This window comes from Anabas testudineus, chromosome 4 (assembly GCF_900324465.2).
Source record: "Anabas testudineus chromosome 4, fAnaTes1.2, whole genome shotgun sequence".
Lineage (NCBI taxonomy): Eukaryota > Metazoa > Chordata > Actinopteri > Anabantiformes > Anabantidae > Anabas > Anabas testudineus.
The window spans coordinates 13978202-14000249 of record NC_046613.1 but is presented as its reverse complement, the minus strand read 5'-3'; the positions used below and the strand labels follow the sequence as shown (position 1 = coordinate 14000249).

Below are 22048 nucleotides of genomic sequence, written 5' to 3'. Positions count from 1 at the left end.
GAACCCAGAGTGGCAGGCAGCAGTCACGACAGGTCTACGCCGGGATCTGCTACACGCAGCACTTGCTACTACACAGCAATGCTCTTACTGGAAACCACATGACTTCAATCAAACCTGAACCTGAAACATAAATGGAATGTCATTTACATCCTGAGTAGTTTTCTATGAGCAACACGTACAGTATTGAACCTTGAATATTAGTTTTGTTTAGGGAATTGCATCCTGAGTAGTGGGTATCTGAATGCATGAAAGCATTTTAATATATAATTAGGAATGCCGTTAAATTAGGTTATCTGGAACGTGAGGGGAAAATAAAGACGGCTGCGGGTTTGTGGTTGTAAAGAGAGAAATGTGATGAACAATAGGCGCGCATTTTAAACATTTCCACTTAGTAAATTAGAGGGGACGCAAGATGCTTTAACAAGACGTTTTGGGCGGAAACAGAGGAAGACTGTATTCAGTATGTAGTGGTACTAAGAGCGCGTTTTAAAAAAGACACAACTGTTATCTGATTACATCTAGATACACAGAATATGCTGTTAATAACCTACAGAACACATTCTGACGTCTATATGCAATTCAATATTCCTTTTGACTCATTTCACAATTGTTCACTTTAATGTGAGTGTTTCGCAATCGCAAGATGTGTGGGGGGGGAGAGCATTTTGTTCCATCGACATAGTGCTCAATTTCTTTCTCAAGATCTTTGACCATCATGAGCTTGACTGAATGGAAACTGAAGGTCAGTCATTAATTGGCCTAAGCAGAGTGATTTATCCTGAAGTAGCAGCTCTCAAGCATCAGAAATCTCACTCAGTGGTGCTTCATTAGCGTCTGATTGCAGTCCAAGTCGTGCATTTGAAGTGTCCGATAATCCTCCTTCCATGCAGCACTGTGATGTTACCGAAGGCTCTTAGGCCTATCATTATGAGGAATTATTATCAGACGCTTAGTTAAACGTATTTTTCGTCTGTACGTCTGACTCAGTCAAACAGGACTTGCAAGCAAACTTATGATTTAGTTTAGCTGGAGTTGGTGCCAAGTGGGTGGTGTGTGCCACAGCCACTCTAGCAGCTCTGTGAGGCTGTAATAAATGCTATAAGCTGCCTGCTGACATGCTCAATTTGGTTAATTAACACTAAACACACGGTACAAGTAACTCCAGTAGAATTCATTGTCTGCAGAAGATTTCGTGACAGTCCATCCAGTCGATACTGAGGTGGTCCAGACTGCAGTGAATGTTCATCAGTAACTCATAGTGAAAGTCACTGCACACCCTGCTGTGGAATTAGTGTCGGTGCTTCCTGCTGTTGCTGTTTCATGTCTTGTCATATCACTTTGAGGGGGATGACACATTGAACAAGTTATAATGTTAGATGATTTACCAAGAAAAAAAAATAAAAAATTCCAAAAGCTGTTACTTAGCTGAGTCAGTTCAATTTTATGTGTTTAATCATAAGTTAAACTGCACAGGGATGACCATGAATAACTCCAGTTCAATAAAGAAAACCTCTCATATGTGGCTTTTATGTGTACTCCTGAGAACACAAAGCTTTAGTGATGTTATGTCCTTGTCAGCAGGACTGGCATAAATACTGCAGCAGGTTGAAGGATTATTTAAGTTATTTGAACCCTGTCAATGATTGAGTGTTTTAACACTGGACTCATCAGAACAGCTTGGGGAGGGGCTGAAGGAGGTGGTGTAAGCGTATGTGTGTGTGTGTAATTACAGTCTATAAGTCTATTCAGTCATATCTTCGTCTGCAGGTACACAGTGGGTGCTGAACCGCAAGCAGGAATCCAGTGTGTTGCAATATCATTTTACAGCCCTGCCGGTCTCAGGTAAGCAGCTCTTTCGTCAGAGCAACAGCAGCCATTGAGTGAGCTGAGGCAAGCATGTAAAATGCACGAAGAACACGTCTTCCTCTGTGTTCCGTACGAGAGTTGTTTGTTTGTTTAGGTGGGACAAAGGCAGTGGCTGTTCTCTTCTCCGCAGGTTGGTTGCGATTTAGCTTTTTAAGTTAGAATTTAAAATAACTGGCGAAATAATCAGGTCATGCTGAGCAGGCTAGCTGTCATACAGTTGAAATTACTTATTACAGGATGTAAAATGATGCAGCATCAGTTAAAAAGTATTCTTGCTGTCTGTCCTATGAAAAAGGAAATAATTAAAAAAAACAAAACTTTGCTCCACTTAAAAAAGTTATATATCTCAACTAGTTCATCCATCAATGTTTTACCTCCTCAAAAGCTGCACAGAAAGTAATAACATGTACACATATATACAGTAGTAAGGTAAAGTCACCCTTTAAATGAGTTTACCCCATTTGAGGTTAGTGTGGAAATGTACTGCTCTGTACTTCATACTGGACTCTCTCTCTGCAGCCACTCGAGAACCATCCACGTTTACTGGTTCCACAGCGATGTGATGAAGGAGACAAAAAAGAATCAGGCGTCTCCCATTCCATTTAAATGGGCATCACATGTCCAGAAGTCTTAAAAAAAAAAAGCACATCTCCATCCATTTAGGGAGTTAAAGGTGCATCAAAGTCTCTTCTGTTCAGCTTTACACTGGAGCTGTTGGCCTGCAGTCTCTCTTTAAGAAAGTACTTTGAATTGTGTATTTTGTCCAATCTGTCTTCTTAAGGTGTGTCCGGTCAACACTGGACAGAAGTTCTGTAAAATTCTTCTTCAGGCCTTGAGTATGCTCTGATCATCGTTTTTTGTTTCCTCCGAGGGAGGCTGACTGTTGCCCGTATCCTGAGCAGAGCTCAGCGGCCTGGCGTTAGCCTTTGACGACCGCTGCCGCCTAGTGCCGTTGCCAATGCAACGAATGAGGTTCTTGATCGTTGTCCACATTTCCTCGTCCTTGTAGGAGTAGATGCAGGGGTTCATGACAGAGTTCAGAACAGCCAGGAGCAGCAGCCAGCGCTTTGATTTCAAGACATTGCAGCTTTTACAGTGAAGGCCATCCAGCAGAAGAACAACCAGGCCGGGGGTCCAGCAGAACACAAAGGCCCCTACAAGAAAGAAATGTAATATATGAGACACTTGGTTTTGCAACACTTTTTGTCAGCATGCATCACTTCTAAATAAAGACACTAAGTTACTTTGGCAAAGGTTAAACAGTCCTAGCTACAGTTTACTGAAGGGGTATGTTAGTTAAAGGTGGGTTCACACCTTGCAAATCTAAATACAGGTTAATAATTTATAAAGCATAGACAGCTTTTTTTTTACTAACCATTAACAATATTAAGAATTAAAAACCTCCAAAGAAGTTCTGAAAATGACATGGTTGTATATATTGTTTTAGGTACTGCCTGGAATAATAAAATAGCCTCCATCAAGCCTCTGACACCTTATCAGGTGTGAGAAATACAGATGAGTACTGACAAATAGCTATAAACACAGAATGTAGAAGTGTTACTGCTACAAACACACAGACACATGTTGACAAATGCACTACATTACTGAGTTGCATAGTTAAAACTGTATGTTTGCTAAACAATAAGGCAGGTCACAGAGACACTGAACCAGCCAACCAGCCAACATGTCTGGCCATAGACCAGTGCAAGTAAGACATTTCTGGAACTGAAAGAAAGCGGCAAGTAGCAACTTGTCCGCACTACCAGCAGCTCTGTGGTTTCAATCTGCAGAACAAAAACAAGTACAGCTTGCTCTCTCTCTTTGTCTTTGTCACACATACACAAGCATGAACACATGTAGATGCAGACAAGCGGCTTTCACGCATGCACTGGAATCCTGAACTTCTCCAAACATTACCCGGGTGAAGAGCGAGAGCGTCTCACAGTGTTAATATCAGCTTTCGTGTTTCCGGTGCACAGAAACTTCATTTCGTATTCAATTGACTTTAACGAATAAAATCAGTGTCTGAATATGTGTGGTGTAGTTTGATGTCTCATTCCAAAAGCAAGCCCCGACAAATGAATGACAGCATCCCATTACTGCCAACAACAAGAATGAGAATGTGTTTACCAAACTACTGCCGGGAGGAGTGAAGCACAACTGTATGTAAAAGAACCCAAGAGAAAGTCGTTTCTTCCTATACAGATGGATTTACAGACGTACTTTACAGACTCAGGTTATTTATAGAGACAACGTCAGTCAACCTTTGTGCACTCGTTCATTTTACTCTGGCTACAGCAACTTATGTGTGGGTTTCATGTGCTTCTGAACTGGTTTGTCCAGTTGTCATTTCCGCCAAGGAGATCGATTCTCACCTGAGACAAAAGTTGTAGAAAGAGTTGTTTCCCCCCCGACTATTATACCTTTGTTTCCCTTCTCTTACAACTGGTGTCCTATTCACTACGCCACCCATTACAATACTTGTTTTTCATTTCAGCTTAAAGTCAAGAGCAATCTTTGCAGGGGATGTTAGGGTGAGTGGTGGGGGACTTCGAAGGTGACACCTCCACAAGCTAAGGACGACTGCATCTGAAAGCAATTGACAAAGTCCTCAAGTATATGTTCTTCTTTTTTGGGTGGGGAGGAGGAGATATTCAATGAAGGCTAGCGTTGTGTGGTGTGGTGTGTATGGTACGCCACACAGGCTGAGAAGCAGTGTTCTTACAGGGAGAGATAATTACACAGAAGAGAATAAAGTGTGTGCAGAGGCGGACCGTTCCTACACTACAGACTGTAGACTACTGAGCCATCTGGCCAGGCAGGCCGAGTCCAAGGAGACAAAGAATCAAACATTATCTTGCCTTTCAACTCACTACAACTATGTCATGCATGTTTTTTTGGGTTTTTTTTTTAACTTTTAATAACTGTGTGAATGATGTATGACATCAAAAGCAGAGCACATCTGAAGTGTCAGAGCAGGTTTCCTGAGGTTGAAAAAGCCACTGTGCATGAAAATATGAATTTATCAAGCTTTTTTTTTTTTTTGGTTATTAGTTTTGGTACAACTAGGTTCTCCAGGAGAATTTCCAAGCACTGTCTCAGTGTTCCTTTCTTAAACAAACGCACTGGGAGGGGAATGAATTGTGAACTGTGCCTTTATGACAAGGTATCCTGTGACAACATCTAAACAAAAAGGGAGATCTTTGACTAATCAAGGATGAAATGCATGAGGAAAAAACAAACAGACAGATTCGTGTTTATATAGAAATAAAAGAGTAATTCTGAACAACTTGAACAGACAACAAATTTCCTACTACTTAATATTTAGGGGGAAGAACTTGGTACCACAAAGACGTCCTGGTTCCTCTCAAAAGTGAGAATTTACTTCTCTTTCCTGTTTCACATCCTGTAAATTGACGTAAACTATTTAAGTTTTGTTGGTTTTATTACTTTGGACAAACACAGGACATTTAGAGATTCCTCCTAAAGCTCTGGTGACTTGTAATAGGCGTCGGGTTTCTATGTTTTACACTGTTTGTAAACTTCAGCTGCAGAAATGATTTATGACAAATGCATTAGTTTCATTCCTATGAAACAGAAGAGAAGAATAGAAAACCTCAATGATCAAATTACACTGATAAATAAAAGAAACCATTGGCTTACTCCTCTTTTGCTCTCACTTAACACTCCCTAAAACCACAGACTGTCAACCGGTTTACTAACAGCACTGGTGTTTGCAGTATTACGCTGAAGGTTTTCCCACATATCAGCAAACCGGATTACAGTCCAGTGTCTTCAGCAGTCACTCAATAAAATGCCTGGACTTTGTGACTGCCCTAAACCCTGACGAAAGCCATGCAACTATACACTATAAGACACCTATTAACACCATAGACATGCTGAAAATGTTCTGAGTCAAAGCTGTGTCATCAGTTTTAATGAGTGGCACCTACCAAGCACAACCATGACTGTCTTGATGAGTTTGATGGGCGTTCGCTTGCGGTTGATGGAGCCGCTGGTATGTGCCTTAAGCACCGAGGTCTTCTTTTTGACATAGGTGTAGATCCTAATGTAGATGCTCACCATGACCAGGAACAAGACCAGGTTAGACCCAGACCAAAAGGCAAGGTAGCTCCTTGTGAAGATGGGAGCCAGCTGGGAGCAAGTGTCCAGGTCGCAGATGCAGTTCCAGCCCAGGCTGGGCACGGCCCCCATGAATATGGAGATGGCCCAAACCAGTACGATCAGCAGGATGACCCTCCACTTAGTCAGGTTGCTGTGAACTTTCCAGTTCATGACAGAGATGTAGCGCTCCAGAGCTATTACCAGCAGGTTGGCCAGGGAGGCTGAGAGACTGATGTCCAGCATGCCTTGGCGCAAGAAGTATCCATTAACTGTCAGTTTTCGTGACACCTCACCCGTGTTAAACATGAGGTACACGTAGGCTATGCCTGCGAAGAAATCCGAGGCAGCGAGGTTGGCAAGAAGGTAGTAGAACGGGTAGTGAAACCTCTTGTTGGTGACGACAGCAGCTATGACCATGGAGTTGGAGAGCAGGATGAAACTACAGAACAGAGAACCCACCACCTGGACCAGGATGAGCTGAGCTTTGTCCCACTTGTCTTCTATGCCGCTTTTGTTGTAGAAGAAGCCCATGAGCTCATGGTAGTGACAAGTGTGGTTCTCCTGGGCCATTTTAGAGGCGAGTCTGTGAAACAGAAAAAGATAATTGTGAAAATGAAAAGGTTTTATTCCCAAAGACTTTGAATTCATATGATAACTAAGAAAATGAGCTCAATTTGTTTTATGTCATAGCTCTATCTATTAAAAACTATTATTTACTATTGAAAAAAAAATCTTCTTAACTACTTTATGCCCAAATCTGGAGAATTCAGACTATTTTATTAACAAATAGCTTCCAAAATAACAACTATACCTCACAGCTGAATACTCAGTAACCTGCTGTGCCAAAAGCAAGTGCGTGAAACCGATAGAAAAACATCTGGGAAAAACCTGCTTAGAAAAAAAAAACGTAGTTTTTTTTTACTAAACCAGAACAAAACAGTGAAACAACACGAGAATCAGCACAATAAGAAGTAAAGTGAAGTAAAACGACCGAGTTCCGCAGACTTGGATCAAACAAAACGTGCCAAACAAGATTTCAACGCAATGCAGTCCCGAGTGGGTTCCAGTTCTCCCCATGACTGGAGAACCTTCTTTTACTTTGCAAATAAGTGAGATCCAACCTGTCTGACTTCACAACAACAGCAAAGAGGGAAGGAAAATTCCCACAGTGACAAATTGCCGCTGGCGGAACTTGTCACTGAGAAATAAGATCTTGCACATAACAGGGACTTTAAATAAAAACCGATAAAAACCAAAACACTGAAGCGGATCTCACAATATAATAGTAGAATTAAAAAAAACAAACTTGAAGAACAATCTACCAGGTGTGTTTACCTGTCGTAATGTCCGCGTTGCGTCAGTGGACTGAAAGTTGCGAAATACTCGGTGTCGGGTTAATGAACATGCTGCTGCGCATTGCTGCCGAGTTTCCCCCGCAGCATTTCTTCCTCCGAGGCTGTGGACGGATGGACGGATGGACGTGCAAGCAGCGGGAGAGAGAGGACGAAGTGAAGGAGGAAGGCTGCGCGTCTTCAGCTTGAGGCTCCGGCCCGGTGACGTAGAGGGTGTGCCACCCGGTCCTGGTCTGGAGTTCCTCGGATTGACCGCGCGGGGCCACCCGAGCTCTCAAGGTACCATCCCCCTGACTGGGGGGGGGAAAGGTTCCCAAGTTTTTAAATTGCTGGCATGTTATATTTTACAGATCCATGTGTTCAGTCCTGATATTCAAGGTATTTATTAGAATTTATTCTTTTACTCTTATTTGGTCAGTTAGTGAATGTCTCATCAACGCTGTCGCCCTGTGAAATCATTAATACTATAGCAACACATAATGAATTATTACTGGATCCAAATAGTGACACAGCCATAGGCTATTACAAAATACCTTATTTAAACACTTCTTAATTTCATAACCTAAATTGCGTTTTACATTTTCTGTGCTGCTGTCTTAGATGAGCATGAGTCATGAGTAAATACAATTTTATTTACTCATCGTCAGTTGTAAAGGTGTGACTATTCCATCTATTCACCTCCTCACCCCCTTTCAGGTGTGAAGTGAAACCAACCTAGAAACAAAATTTAAGGTCCCTTACCAAATTTCCCCAGGTTCAAGAAGCTACTCGGATGATAGTGAAGCCTTGTGACCTAACAGTTGTCATGACTTACATATGAACTCACCTGGATGACAAAATCTTCACCAACTTGATCATTACTCACTCTTTTTGTTTGCCCCAAAGTAAAATGTAGTGAATGAGTAGTACTTAATTAATGTAGTTTCTAAATAATTTCTTTAAATCATGATCTTGGTACATTATATTCAGTAGTCAGTCAATAGTTCTTGATTACCTAATGCGAATTCACAAAATCAGCAATCACTCCTATCTTGACTTTAACGTCATGCTTACTCTCATTTTCCACAAATCTGTACGTTTTGTTTAAAACAGCACACAAGCAATGTTGACATCTGCTATTAGCTCATGTTGTTGAAAAGTACAACTGATGTTTGTTGACCCAAACTAAACACATTGATTTTTTCAAGAGGAAATCCTTAGAGTAAATATCCTGCTCTAGTTTGTGAAAAGGACTGAAACTGTCCTCATCTCCATTTTGACTTGAACTCAGGTCTATGTAGGAAGTCAGATATTTGTCATTGAGGAACAGTATTTTCACCCAGAAAAATAAATACACCAAGGGATACACTTCGTGACACACCAGCTTATAAACAGATGCCAAAACTTATACCTCAGGCATGTTATCACATACAGACAGAAAACAATGATGACGATAAGAGATGTTTAGGTGGTGTTACATAAAGGTGATGCATTGTTGTATACTACCTGTTGTAATAGATAAACCTTAATGGCTTGTTTCCCTGATTTCAAGTTAAAAGCACAGCAGTCACACCGCATGCAAAAAGCCATGCTCCAGCTTGTCTGAAGATCTTAACTTGCTAGTTAACAATCTCAATGACTCATACTGCATTCACAGTGCAGTCATTCAAAACTCCCCTCTTTCTCAATCTCAACCCTGCTGTGAATCTGCTATGACATTTAAAGTAAGCTTTGGCATACCTAATATTTCTCTGATGACAGAACAAATGTAATGTGTACTCAAATACTGTTCCCATTTTATATAAGGTTATAACCACTGCTGGTATAACTCTGATCACGTAAGTAACCTAATTGGCTTTAACTGATTACTTCAAAGATCAATGTACAGTTGCAGCAAAGACATAAAACACTTGCAAGTGAAGAACAGAACAAAAGTGAAGAACAGAAAAGAACAAGTGAAAACATTAGCTTTACTGCAATCTTTACTACACGTCTGTAGAAATAGGTAACATCTAGCACTATATGACAAATGATCATAGCCGTAGTCTTTGCAACAATCAAGTGCAAAATACCATTGAATTCAATTCTTTGGCAATAAACCCACATACACCCTTTCCCCAGTAAAGGTCTCAACATTATCTTTTGTTCCAACTCCTGAGGTCGAGCTCCACTTTAATGTTCAATAAGGAGCTAATTTGGGGATTGACGCCACATTTTGCACAAACTTATTCATAGAACGGTATTCTCTACGTGTGCCAGGATTGTTTTGCCCCAAGTGAAAGCATCTGAAGTCCGTCTCAGACATGTGAAGTCCTGTTCCAAGCATCTTCCTCCTCCGTGAAATGTCTCATCTGGAGGTGGAACAGTTGTCAGCTGATCAGTATGATGTCATCATTTTCTGGAAATCTGCAGAAACAGGATCAAGGTTCACTATCAAAAAAGAACATAATCGAATATAGAAAAGAAGAAAGATGTGCATGCCTCCCACTTTAGATCTAATAACGGGGGTAACTAATGCATCAAGAAATGCCTCTAAGATATCAGTATTTTTTATTACGATTTATCAGGGATATTAATTTCTATTCTCAAATGTCCAAGTTCCTGAACAACTTTGTTTTTCGTCATAGCATTATTTATGACTAAGTTAAATATATGTTTTACAGCAATAACATGCTTGTTTATAAGTGAATAACATGACATTTGTTTTAATTAGTTAAGCAAACAATCATCAAGTAACATTTTCTTTTATATCAACTCAGCACAACGCTCATCAACAGCATTCATCTCCATCTGAAAGACAAGAGTAAATCCTTCGAAGACAGCACTGATCACATTCTCGACATGAGACAGGTGGTTTGATCAGTATGTAAAGGAGGCTACATGTTAAAAACTGGAATGGCATCGTCATATCAAACTATATAAGGTCCCACAGTTAACAGTGGATGTCAGAACACAAACAAAGCCATGAAGTCCAAGGAATTGTCTGTAGACCTCTGAGACAGGAATGTATCAAGGCTCAGATCTGGGCATGGGTATAGAAAAGCTTCTGCAGCACTGAAGGTTCCAATGAGCACAGCAGCCCGGCCAAATTGAGCAACAGAGAGAGGAGGACCTTAGTCAGGAAGGTGACCAAGAACCTGAAGGTCATTCAAAATCTATTCAGTTCAATTTAATAAACTTTAAATTGCCCCTCTGGGATCAATAAAGGCACATATAAGCATCAAATATACATTAACATTACGTTTCTCTGTGAAGAGAGGAGGGCCTTCCAGAAGAAAAAGCATCTCTGCAGCACTCCACTAATCAGGCCTGTATGGTATAGTGGCCAGATGGAAACCACTAATAAGTAAAAGTTTGCCAAAACGCACCCAAAGGACTCTCAAACCATGAGAAACACAATTCTTTGGTCCAACTCTTACTCTGAATGCCAACCGTCATGTCTGAAGGAAACCAGGTACTGCTCACCACCTGGCCAATACCATGAATGCAGCAACGTACAGAGGGAAAAAAAAAATAAATAAATAAATAAAAAAACTTGTTCCACAGCGATCTGGATCTCAGACTGGGGCGACAGTTTTAATAGGACCAATAGGCCAAGATAACAAAGGAGTGGCTACGGGACAACTCGGAGAAGGTCCCTCACATTCAGTGTCCCAACCAGAGCCAATCGAAAATCTTTGGAGAGACCCGAAAAGGGCTGTGCACCGACGCTCCCCATCTAACCTGATGGAGCTTGAGAGGTACTGCAAAAAAGAAGCTGCTTTTAATAGAATTGCAAAGATTAGTACTGTTTGTAGAATTTTGAGGAAATCATGAATTGAATCCATTTTAGAATAAGGCCGTAACATTAAATGTGGAAGAAATTAAGTGTGAATACTTTCTGGATTCACTGTTTTCCACCCCACACAGGTTGTTCCCAGAAGCCTGTAATATTCTCCATAATCTCATCTGCATGCAGGTTTGGTCCCGACATCTGGGCAATATATGTTAACTGGATACCAATTCTACACAAATAAAATTTGAGCACTTTGAAAATTATAGCCTTGTCACCATTCATCTGCAGCACTTTGTGTTTGGTTGTTTGCTCCAAAAAGGGAAGCAGCTAACTATGTCCCTGTAACATTAAGTCTGTAAACAATTAGACATTTTCCCCTTCATCTTTATGATCTGCCATAAGCGGCACATTTTACTGCTGGGTTGAGTTTGCAGCTCTCACAGACCAACTTGCTGCTTTGCAGTCTGCCAAAGCCTTTTAAAGATGGTAAGGTATTTTACAGACACGAGAAAGTTGTCTCCAATTATTCTCTCTGCAGGCATAACCACCTCAACTTTAGACATTACAGCGTTTCTATGCACAGCTTACCACACCCTCGGTCAAATAATAACGACATTCTAGCTGTTCTATTATTTGGAGTAATCTCATATGCGCTGCGACAGATACATTCAAGCCTCAAGTCATTTAAAAGGTAAATATTTGTCCCATTTTGCTCACAATATCCATTTCATAAGAAACAAACTTTGCCATACATGTCCATTCAACATTCAGTTTCATTCATTTAACTGAAACAAATTACTCTATTTCAAAACACACAAACGTAATATATTGGTTCCAAATATCAAATTCAAATACAATACAGAGGCTCCTCAACTTTGTGTGCAAATAAGATAATTTACTGCAAAAGAAGAATGTAACAGTGGGAAGTGGCTAAATGTATAAAGATGAAATTTCATCCAGTAAGACATTAAGATGTTTGCTGAGAACAATGATCTAATTTTTCTGAGCACAGTGAGACAAAGATACTGATAAAAATGAAAGTTAATCAGGTCAGAGACTTCGATAACACAATCTGTTTAAATTGACAAGAGTACTCCTAATGACAAAAATTCAGCTAACTCTAAAAGGCCACTGGTAGTTTTATGGTAAAGTCTACGGTGAAGATGCATATTCAGTTCCCCATCTTGTATTACGTTGCATTGCACATCGTTACATAATGGCTCTGTAACTGAGACTACGCTTCCTTAAACACTTAGACATCCAGAGCAGGAACCCCGAATGGCTCGATGATAGAAAACGGCTGTGAAACAGACAGGGAAGACTTCAGAGTCGCAGTGTTAATGTCTGGTGAAACCGTAATGATGGTCAAGTCTTGAAATTAAAAACTGTCAGAGCCACAATATTTCATCTGTAACTTAGATAAAGTATACAGCAAACATTTTCCACCATTGATCAATTAATTTTTTTTTTTTAAATCAGTCCACTGATTACGTGACTTTATAATATTTTTACACAATATGCAAACAGACAGAGTCTCAGGCAAGCAGAAAATAACTGCATGGCAAACGCTGCTCAACTCTATACAAATGTCACCAGTAGTTGTTTTTCTGGGATAAACAACATCTTTTGGCAAACTTAAAATGGGACCAACCAAATGTTACTGATCCAAAACAATATATGATTGAAAGCTGATAAAAATATTATGAATCTTTGCAAATGCACAACAAAGAGCCAGAGACAGAAACTGTAACTGGAAACAATGATCTTGATGAATAAAATAAGACAAAATGCAACTTGTGACTATGGCCCATTAGGAAAATTGTCAGAAATCCCATCTTGGTACACCACAACAAAGGCAACTGGAGTTAAACTTTCACCCATCAACCTCAAATCAAATAACTCTTCTCAACTGACCGCTGTGTCCATTGTCGACCATGGTTTATTTTGGAGGCAAAACACAGCATGGGAGCGACGGCTGGGGGGTGTAGAAGGAGGGGAGGGGAAGGGGTTCTTCTCCGTTCCTCTGTAATCAGGCCATCACTGGGTGTGTCTGCATAGCTCTCACCGCTAATTTCATTGCTCTCAGACCATGTAAAGGCTGAGCCAAACCACAGTGTGGAGGAAACTCCGCTGCAGTCTGCTGCATGCTGATGATAGAGATTTGTTCATAGAAAAGGAATGAGCAGAAAACAGGGACGTATAGATAAATACACGGTGGTGCTGTAGCAACGAGGCGTAAGCAATGCGAACCAACCTCTGCACTCTGAATTTTACTGTGTGTGACTAACTTGTATAGAAGCGACCATTAAAATGTTAATGTTATTGTAATACTCTCTGATTTTCAGATAATAAAATCTCCACTCTGCTTCTCTGTTGTGGCAACTGATCTAATATAACAGAGCATGCAATTAAAATATACCCTACACTCGTTCCTTAAAATACACCTGATACATATTTCCAAGTCAATACAATAATTAAAGATGACAACAATAGAATTGTTTTGAGCAAACAGTAGAAAAAACTGTATCATTTGCACAACACAGAAAGTGATAATTAAAGAGTGGCAACTCAAAGAAGAAGTCACTGTGCTGTACTGTGTTGTTTGGTTGAGATCACCGATGTCTGGAAAGTGCAGCGCAAAAATGTGACAGCAATAACCATATAGCAACACATACAGTTTGTCATCATAGCCAAAAAACAAAACATTTTCAGAAACCTCTTAACAAACCCTGCAGCTGAAGTCTGAGACTGGTTTCTGGAATGAGTTCATCTGTCACAAGACAATAACAAGACCAACTTTCCTGTGAAACATACCACGGCCCTCAATACAGTTTGTTGTTTTTGATGTAAAGTGACAGAAACAGAGTTTCCACTTTTATACAACACGATCAAATAAAAGAACATTTCTAATAGTCTACAAACAATCATAATATTACAACAAGACACTAGGCTCTATAACCGTTAAACAATTACTAGTTTACTAGTCACACTGCCTTTGGGCGAGGTATTTAAACGATAACGTCTCTCCTGTTTGAAGTGGCGAGAAGTCAGGTGTGCTGCAGGACATGTGAATAAACATTAAATATCATACCGTTGACAACAGCAAATCATAGTGTCTCTGATGTGAACGTCGGTCTGACTGCTCTCTTCCACGACTGGATAATCTTTCTGTTCTTTGAGGAACTTCTGCAGGTCTGTCAGTGGGAATCCATTCCTCTGGTAGTTCTGTTAAAGACATGTTACAATCAAAACACAATGTATTTCAAATGTATGGTATTTTTGTCCTCGCCACATGAGGGAATTATAGAATTTTGTCTTATTTGTTCTTCACAATTGGATCAAAGGCGTTCTATGATCATTAGCATTAGTTAGCATTGGGACAATATTTCCATTAGGGCTGCAATTTATTCACTTACGGACTTAACCAATGCAGAAATACCTTGATGGTCTCGTAGGCATCTGTGATGAGGGCGATGAAGAGTGACAGCACCATGTAGATAAACAGGGAGATGAAGGAGTAGAGGTACGCCCGGCTGAAGAACCACACCAACGTGTTTTTGTCCTTCAGCTGGGCAAAGGTGGTGAACATGTCGTCGCCATTGAGCAGGGAGAACAGACACTCTGCTACGCGACTCAGGCCTTCGAACTAGGACAGAGGAACATTGTAACATTAACATTAACACAAGCCTTTAATCGGGTAGCTGGAGGTTTTTGTCATGGGACGTTTTAATATTTTTAGATTCCTAGAAGTAAAAGTAAAAAAAAAAAAAAAAAAAAAAAAAAAAAAAGCAGTTTTGCAACAACTTCCATCATCATTGATTCTGCTGATTATTAGTCATTCAAACTTGAAAATGTCAGAAAACAGGAAACATTCACATAACTTTCAAAAGACCAGAGTGGAACTCCTCACAACTAAGTAGCTTGAACTGACTTAGTTATTTGTACCTCACTTGTCGCTTGGTAGAAAAGCGTCTACTAAATAACTAATGGTGCGAAATGTTGGACATTTTAAAAAGTTAGTGAATCATCAAAACAGTCACACATAAACCTGATATTGGCACTGATGATGTCAAACATTCAATTCTGATCAAGTAACAACCTCAAAATGTTTCAATTAGGATTTTTTTAAATGTCGATTTAATCAACTATCCCTGTTGATGAGAGTTGTACTGATAAAAACATAAAGGCAAGCAAAAGTATAGATGACTAAAAGATACAAGCCAGAGGCAAACATTATGAAAAATGCCAAGTTCCTCCAGAACGCGATAGTATCTAAACACAACATCCCCCAGCGAAAGTATGGATCTAGAGTGCAACATTTGAAGACGTGTGGGATGGCAAGTCCTAGAACATCCTCTGTTTATTCCCTCAGTAAATACATGGAGGATCCTGGAAAGGCTGACAGCACATTACAGGGGATTCCTCCAGCCACCACAACATAAATACCGTGACAAGTCTCAGTAGGCTGCAACACTGTACTCAGGGAACTGAAACCCGTTTTATTTCAACTGCAGACATAGCAACAGGTTGTCACTTCCAGCGGCAAACAAAATTTGCAGTTAATGTAATGTTATAGTATATATTGGCATTGACCTGACAAACCTTCAAATCAGACAATATATTTACAGCAGTTACTCCTCCTCAGTTTACAATTATCAACACATTTCCATCTTGTCACTGAGACATCAGATGGCTATGGGGCAGCTGTTCTCAGTCTACCCCACATAATATGAGCTCTGACTTGTTTAGACACCTGCTGTTACGCAGACTTCTGTAAATAATTTATCTGAATTGGCAAAGATGCTAAACACATTTGTATGTTATCCCTGATCGCACTTACTATCCAGGCAGTTTAGGTGACCAGCTGTGCTGAGCTGATGCCGTCCAAATGACCAAATGCAGTTAAAAGGTCTGCTGGTTTTAGGTTTTCAGACAATACAAACTCTTCTGTATTTGCTATGCCTTTTTGCACTCTAACAATGTAGTGTCAGGGGTCATCATCATGCAATATGTGGATTTTTATCTGGCATGCAAACTTTAAAAAGAAGATAAAACATTTTTCTTTATGAAGAAAATATATATATTTCTCTCTCTTATCTCTCCCTATTATATTTCTGTCTCATCTATACTATCTAATAAAAACAAATAAAATAAAAAATAAAAAACATACTTCTGGTGGCTTCAAACAAAAACAAGAATGTCTGTGTGGATATGCACAAATGTGGCTTTTCCATTTCCAAGATTGTCCAAATCTGATCATCTAAAAGCTGCTGTCACTGAATCCAAATAATTAATGAACACGACATAGACTGACACCTAGTGGCTGTACTGTATGTTTACAGTCATAAAACCCCAAAAGGACAATGAACTGAACTAAAGTTCCTTATGGACCAAGAAGTCAAAAGACCATTTTTGTAGATTCCTCAATTTGCAAGAGCTGACACTGCAATTCAGGGGCTAAATAACTGTGAGAACAATTTCAGAAAACACTGTGCACTTCACACTAATAGTATTTTTTATAGTTTCTGAGTATGAATGCCCAAAAATAAACATAAAAATGTTTTAAGGGTTTAAACCCATTTAGATATTCACACATACACACACACACACACACCATCATATATGGGCATTGCCTAATGCAGCCTCGTTGTTGTGGCATTACCAGTTGTGCAGGAATAAACAGACCGTTCCAATAATTTCCATTACCCCTGATGACATAAGTCATGTCAGAGATTCAGACTAGCAACTGTCCACTTCATGAACTTGCTTTTTTTTTTCTCTCCCTAATCTAACATCCAGATTTACTTGTCTACCTTCTCATGGTACGGGCCCAGCACGATCCACCCACAGAAGGTGTAGCCGAGGTAGATCATGCCAGCGCAGCAGCAGAAACGCAAGACCTTGGGGAAGGCCGCTTTCATGGTTAAAATCAGGACCTACAGCAGAAACACAGGAAACATGCAGGCAATGAGCTGCTGTTAGGTCATAACAAAGAATTGGTGAAAAGAAAATGCTGAAAATATTTAATTACAGGGTACAGAGAAGTTAAAAAGTACATTTTTAAACCTGTAATGAAGCTTTGACAAAAGTTCAATGAGGTTAAGATAATAAAATGTTACACTCACTGTCTGCTGGGATTCCCTAATAAATCTAACCGGCGCTTTCCCACACTGTCAAAATTCCTCCCTTTCAATTTGTCATTACCATCTCTAACCAATAACAATTCGTCCTGCTTTCTTCAGTGTTGAGCACAACAACCTTGTACAAAGATAGAAAAAGACTCACATTGTATTTCTGGAAGTATCCCAGATACCTTATCACACCCACCCACACCATTAACGTGGATGTTCCCAGGAAGATACTGCACACATCATAACTGGTGAGACTCTGCAGAAAAGAGGAAAAAAAAAAACATCAACTACTCCCAGAACTCCCAGCAGAATATCAAATGAGAGGTTAGCAATCCACTATGCTTCTTCATCCACTTTACATTTATGTGACATGAACCTGTCTTGGACAGAAGTTACATTTTAGCAGGAGAAAAGCACACTAAATTTATAGATAAATGATTTATTTTACCTTTGCTTGTATTTCCATCTTCAGTATGGATCCAATTATGGCCAAGAGGTCACTGATGATTACCAGCAAATACCAGCCGTTCAGAAACTCCCTCTGATCGTCCTCACACACTTTCCGACTGTAGTTCTCATGTAAGAATTGGGAGAATCTCTGAAAACACAATAATAAAGATTCAGTTACTGACAGGAAAAAGATCCTCAACACAGTATTCACCACGGGTACCAGCAACAAAATACATGCAGATTGAACATTTAGGAATTATTATATTTATGTATTTGTTAATGATAATAGCAGGAAGTTGAATGATTTTGTTTATTGAGAGTGAAGCAAACACAGTGAAAGTGTTTCTCAAAGGTAGAAAGTAAGAGAAAAAAGAAAAAAAGTGATATTGTTTAGTGTGTGTAGAGGCTGAACACCCGACCTGGAGTAGCCTCACAGCCAGCACAATGGAGCGGGTGCACAGCACTGCTGACGTTAGGCAAACCAGAATGACGAAGCCGTCAAACACCAGGAGATAGTGTGTGTTCTTCTGAGCTGAAACATAGAAAGCATGTGTGTGTGTGTGTGTGATGGTTTATCTCAAACATAACTCACATTCATTACCGTAAGTACAACTTATCAGCAGGAAAACGCCCCACTAACAGTCAACAGTATCCAAACAGTATCCAGAGCCTGAAGCTGGTGTAAAAGATATTTAGTATCTTTATTTCCCTTCTATCACAGTGTGAACATGTTTAATATTAAATAACATGGCAGACATATTACACTCATTCCTGTTCATCACCTCCACCTTACCTGTTCCAGATATCTTCCAGTCTCTGCATGCGCTGCTCTGAGCATCTAAGTGCAGGAATATTTTCACCTTTCCACTGTGACACTGGTTGTCAAATGTTATCTGGAGACAAAGTCAAAAGTACTTTGGTTGAACAATACTTACACTATTAAATACTGTGTGAGCATTTCAGTATGAGTGTTGGGTTTATTTATGTGATTGTTATTGAAAGTATGAGTCCTCACATGATTGTGTCAGTTTAAAATACTGAATATTTGAACCGTACAGTGACGTAGAACGAGTAGCAGTCCGGTAACTCGCGTGTACGAACTGTCTGTAGGTTGATCCCTTTTAGCTGGAAGGTTATTTTGATGTCAACGAGCCTGAAAAAGAAGTGGACTCTGTATTAAAAAAGGTTTTAGTGCACATTAAGAAACAAGCAATACATTGTTTAATGCGTTAGTAGAAGCAGCCACATGTCACAGAGTACCTGTAAAAGTCCAGATCAAAGAAGGTTGAATTGTGGGTTCTCCACCAGTTTGCAGTCTTAGGATCATGTGACATACAAACTGAGAGAAACAAAGAGTTAGAAAATAAACTTGTTGGTCCCTTAATTTTCGAAACATAATATATATTTTAACTTAAAGCTGTGAAAAGCAATGAGAATGATGCTCCTATACTATATAAAGTACTATATTAAAGTACTTTCCACTCTCACTGACATTTTTTAAGTTTTACCCTGCAGGTGAAAATTTCAGACTCAGAGTAAATGTTCCCCCGCTCACCCGTCTCTATGTGCGCGTCTATGTCGAAGGCCTCATCCGAAGGGTCTACGCTGCCTCTCTTGTAGTACTCTTTACAAATAACGAGAGGCAGCAGCTTGCCATCTTCATCTTCTGTGTAACCGAGAGGACCCACAGAGAGGCGGCCCAACTGGCTGTACTGTAAATATCAGAAGCATCTGGTAAAATGAACTGTCCCAAGGTCACAGGCACAAGACTGAAGAGACTAAACTGCTGTATGACAAACAAAGCTTGGTGGGAAAAAAAAAATCTGTGAGCTTCATAGCAGCCACTTTCACAGATTACAGTCATACTCACAAAGTATGAACTTCTCTATTGCAGTTTTGAATCTTGAATCATTTACACAACACAAAAAAACAGTGCCATAATATAAAACTATCCCATTAAAGCCGCATTTAAACACACATGCTGAACCACAACAGTTGTGTAGGTGCGACAGATGAACTTGCCTGATCCAGGACATAAAACAAACTCTCATAGACATCATGTTGGGTGTAGACAGCAACACAGTAGTCGTCCTCATCCACCCCACTGTAGCCCTTCAAGAAAAGGTTTTTGAGGGCCATGGTGGTCTCCTCCTTATAGGACACCACCAGTTGATTGTTGAGGCCAAACAGGATGAGCTGTGAGAAAACAAGAAAGGAAAGTTTCTATTTATCAAAATTCATAGAAAACAATTAATATTCCCGTTTCTAGAATATCCTCTTCTACAATAGTCCTTAAAGCGAAAAACATTTGTATGAATCACAAGCTCTTCTTACATAGCACTCAGTTAAAAGTGTTTCTGTGTGGTTCTCTTACCAGAACTGAGATCTCATGGTTAAATTATTTGACGATGTTTTGTTGTTTTTGACACTCATTTGAATTTTTTTTCACAAGTGATTTTTAAGCCAATATCTTTTAAAGAAGTCATTTTTCTTTTGTACCTTTTATTTATTTTATTTTTTTTTTAAATATAACTGGAAAGACTAGAATAATACTGTTTACTAGTCCAAACTAAACTATACTATGTTTAGTTTGGTCTAAACATAGTATAGTCCAAACCACCTACAGTATAACAACCCTAAATAAAATACAAAATAGAGGGAACAAATATTAATTCATACAACATGAACATACTAACACAGAAAGTTCAAACCAGAAAGTGACCACACACCAAAAGCAAAACAGCAATGAACTAATCAAATTTACAGAGGCTTAAGGTGAGTTTCTCACTTCACCTTTTGCACATATTGTGATGTGGACTAAAAATGTTCAGCAGTCTACATTAAATAACTTCTAATTACAACTGCTGTATTTGGCTTCTGAAACTCTGTTAGGTTCCTGGTCACTTCCTAACCAAGTCCAGTTACTCCACAGTCAACTGTGTGCCTTTTCTAAACTACGTCCAACCAATTCAGCCGGCCGCACGTTGACTTAAAAATCATTTCTAGACACTTCCTATGGAAAAATTATAGTAAACAGGATGCACATGACCACAATCGGGAGTGCAGCAGAGCATGTCATTGTTTTGTAAATGAGGTTTGACTGTAGTTTAGATGAGTGGGCAGCAATGTCAGTTTTACCTATTTAAAATTCAATAGACAACATAATAAACTGTGCAAAAACAACAGATAGGGCCTGAAAACAATTGAAGCCCTGTACACACCAACATATGCTAGAAACCAGCAGCACAAGGAGCAGGTCACAGATGTATGTGGGGGTTGTACATACTTGTGTGGTGATCATGACAATTTTGAGAATCTGCACTCCCATCTTCCAGGGTTTGTGCCGCCGGGCCCTGTATTTCTCACATGGGCTCATGAAGTAGTACCTCAGGTCATCTCTCAGATTCTCCTCTTTGATAATATCTTGAGTTGTGACAGAGCTGAAACCAAAGAACAACATCATCAAGAGCTGGGAGACGAATGAAAAAACCCCACACAGCCTTTGTCTGACCTGGAGGTTTGGACTCAACGTAACAAAACTGGGAATAATTAAGTTAAGTTTGGGACGATGACTTGTCTGAAAAGTTGCTCAACTCTCACCACACTGCATCATGACAGAATAAAGTGCTCATGGTGGTGACAAAAGAAGAAGTTCGAGTATGAGAGAGCAGTTAGTCCTTGGTACATTTGCTTTTTCTTGAGCAATAAGTTGTCAGTGCAGTGGAGAGCGGTCATCTCTAACGGGAAGGACTCCATGTGCTGAGTACACTGGCTGCATTCATGCTGCTGACTGGGTTTAAGTCCAAGGTTAGTTCAGAGAGTCCACTTTCAAAAGTGTCCCAACAGTGGGTCACCACACACTCCCTGACCCAGGAGAAAACATGCACTGCTGCAGAAAGTAACCTTTAACACGTTATTATTATTATTATTATTATTATTATTATTAGTTGTTATTCTAAGCTTAACGTTTATCTAGTCCTTTAGGGAACTTAAAGAAATAAATGTCTTCCTGGGTTTTATTAGTGCCGCTTCACATCCGGTGTTTTTAAGCTTCAACATCATTATATTGGAGGAAATAAATGTGACAAACGTCACTGAGAGGAAGCACTGACCTTCCAGAGGGACGTCTGTCCAGGTATCGAACTAATAACTCCATGTTTGATCCTCCATCCACTTTGAACCGCGGCGGCATTTCACAGCCTCACACACGGGGGGACGCGCACTTAACGAGCCGCGCAGCGTGCGGAGCCTCGCGGCCTCCGCTCAGCCAATCGGGGAACGAGCTGCAGGCGGCGCGCAGGTGTCCAATCTACGGCCCGAGGGCCTCCAGGGGGGCTCACCAAGGGGACAGACACGGTGTCTGTGCAGTA

At 40.0% G+C, this 22048-nt stretch overlaps 2 protein-coding genes across 3 annotated transcripts; both read right to left on the bottom strand.

The window, feature by feature from the left end:
* Window positions 1-1434: 1434 nt before the first annotated feature.
* Window positions 1435-7491, bottom strand: lpar3 (lysophosphatidic acid receptor 3). Of its 2 annotated transcripts, none has more exons than XM_026345284.1 (3): window positions 7327-7491; window positions 5820-6574; window positions 1435-3020 (listed from the first exon to the last, which is right to left on the bottom strand). In XM_026345284.1, exons 2-3 carry the CDS (start codon window positions 6559-6561, stop codon window positions 2692-2694), a joined length of 1071 nt encoding a protein of 356 aa, XP_026201069.1. In that variant the 5' UTR covers window positions 6562-6574; window positions 7327-7491; the 3' UTR covers window positions 1435-2691. The 2 variants fall into 2 exon arrangements, with proteins under 2 accessions (XP_026201069.1, XP_026201070.1); XM_026345285.1 differs by lacking the exon at window positions 7327-7491 and adding an exon at window positions 6803-7295.
* Window positions 7492-9273: 1782 nt separating this feature from the next.
* Window positions 9274-21929, bottom strand: mcoln2 (mucolipin 2). The gene is made up of 14 exons (XM_026345271.1): window positions 21791-21929; window positions 20965-21118; window positions 19701-19874; window positions 19234-19390; window positions 18939-19017; window positions 18735-18831; window positions 18472-18571; window positions 18098-18210; window positions 17677-17826; window positions 17383-17484; window positions 16911-17033; window positions 14537-14743; window positions 14189-14322; window positions 9274-9728 (listed from the first exon to the last, which is right to left on the bottom strand). Exons 1-14 carry the CDS (start codon window positions 21868-21870, stop codon window positions 9692-9694), a joined length of 1707 nt encoding a protein of 568 aa, XP_026201056.1. The 5' UTR covers window positions 21871-21929; the 3' UTR covers window positions 9274-9691.
* Window positions 21930-22048: the final 119 nt, after the last annotated feature.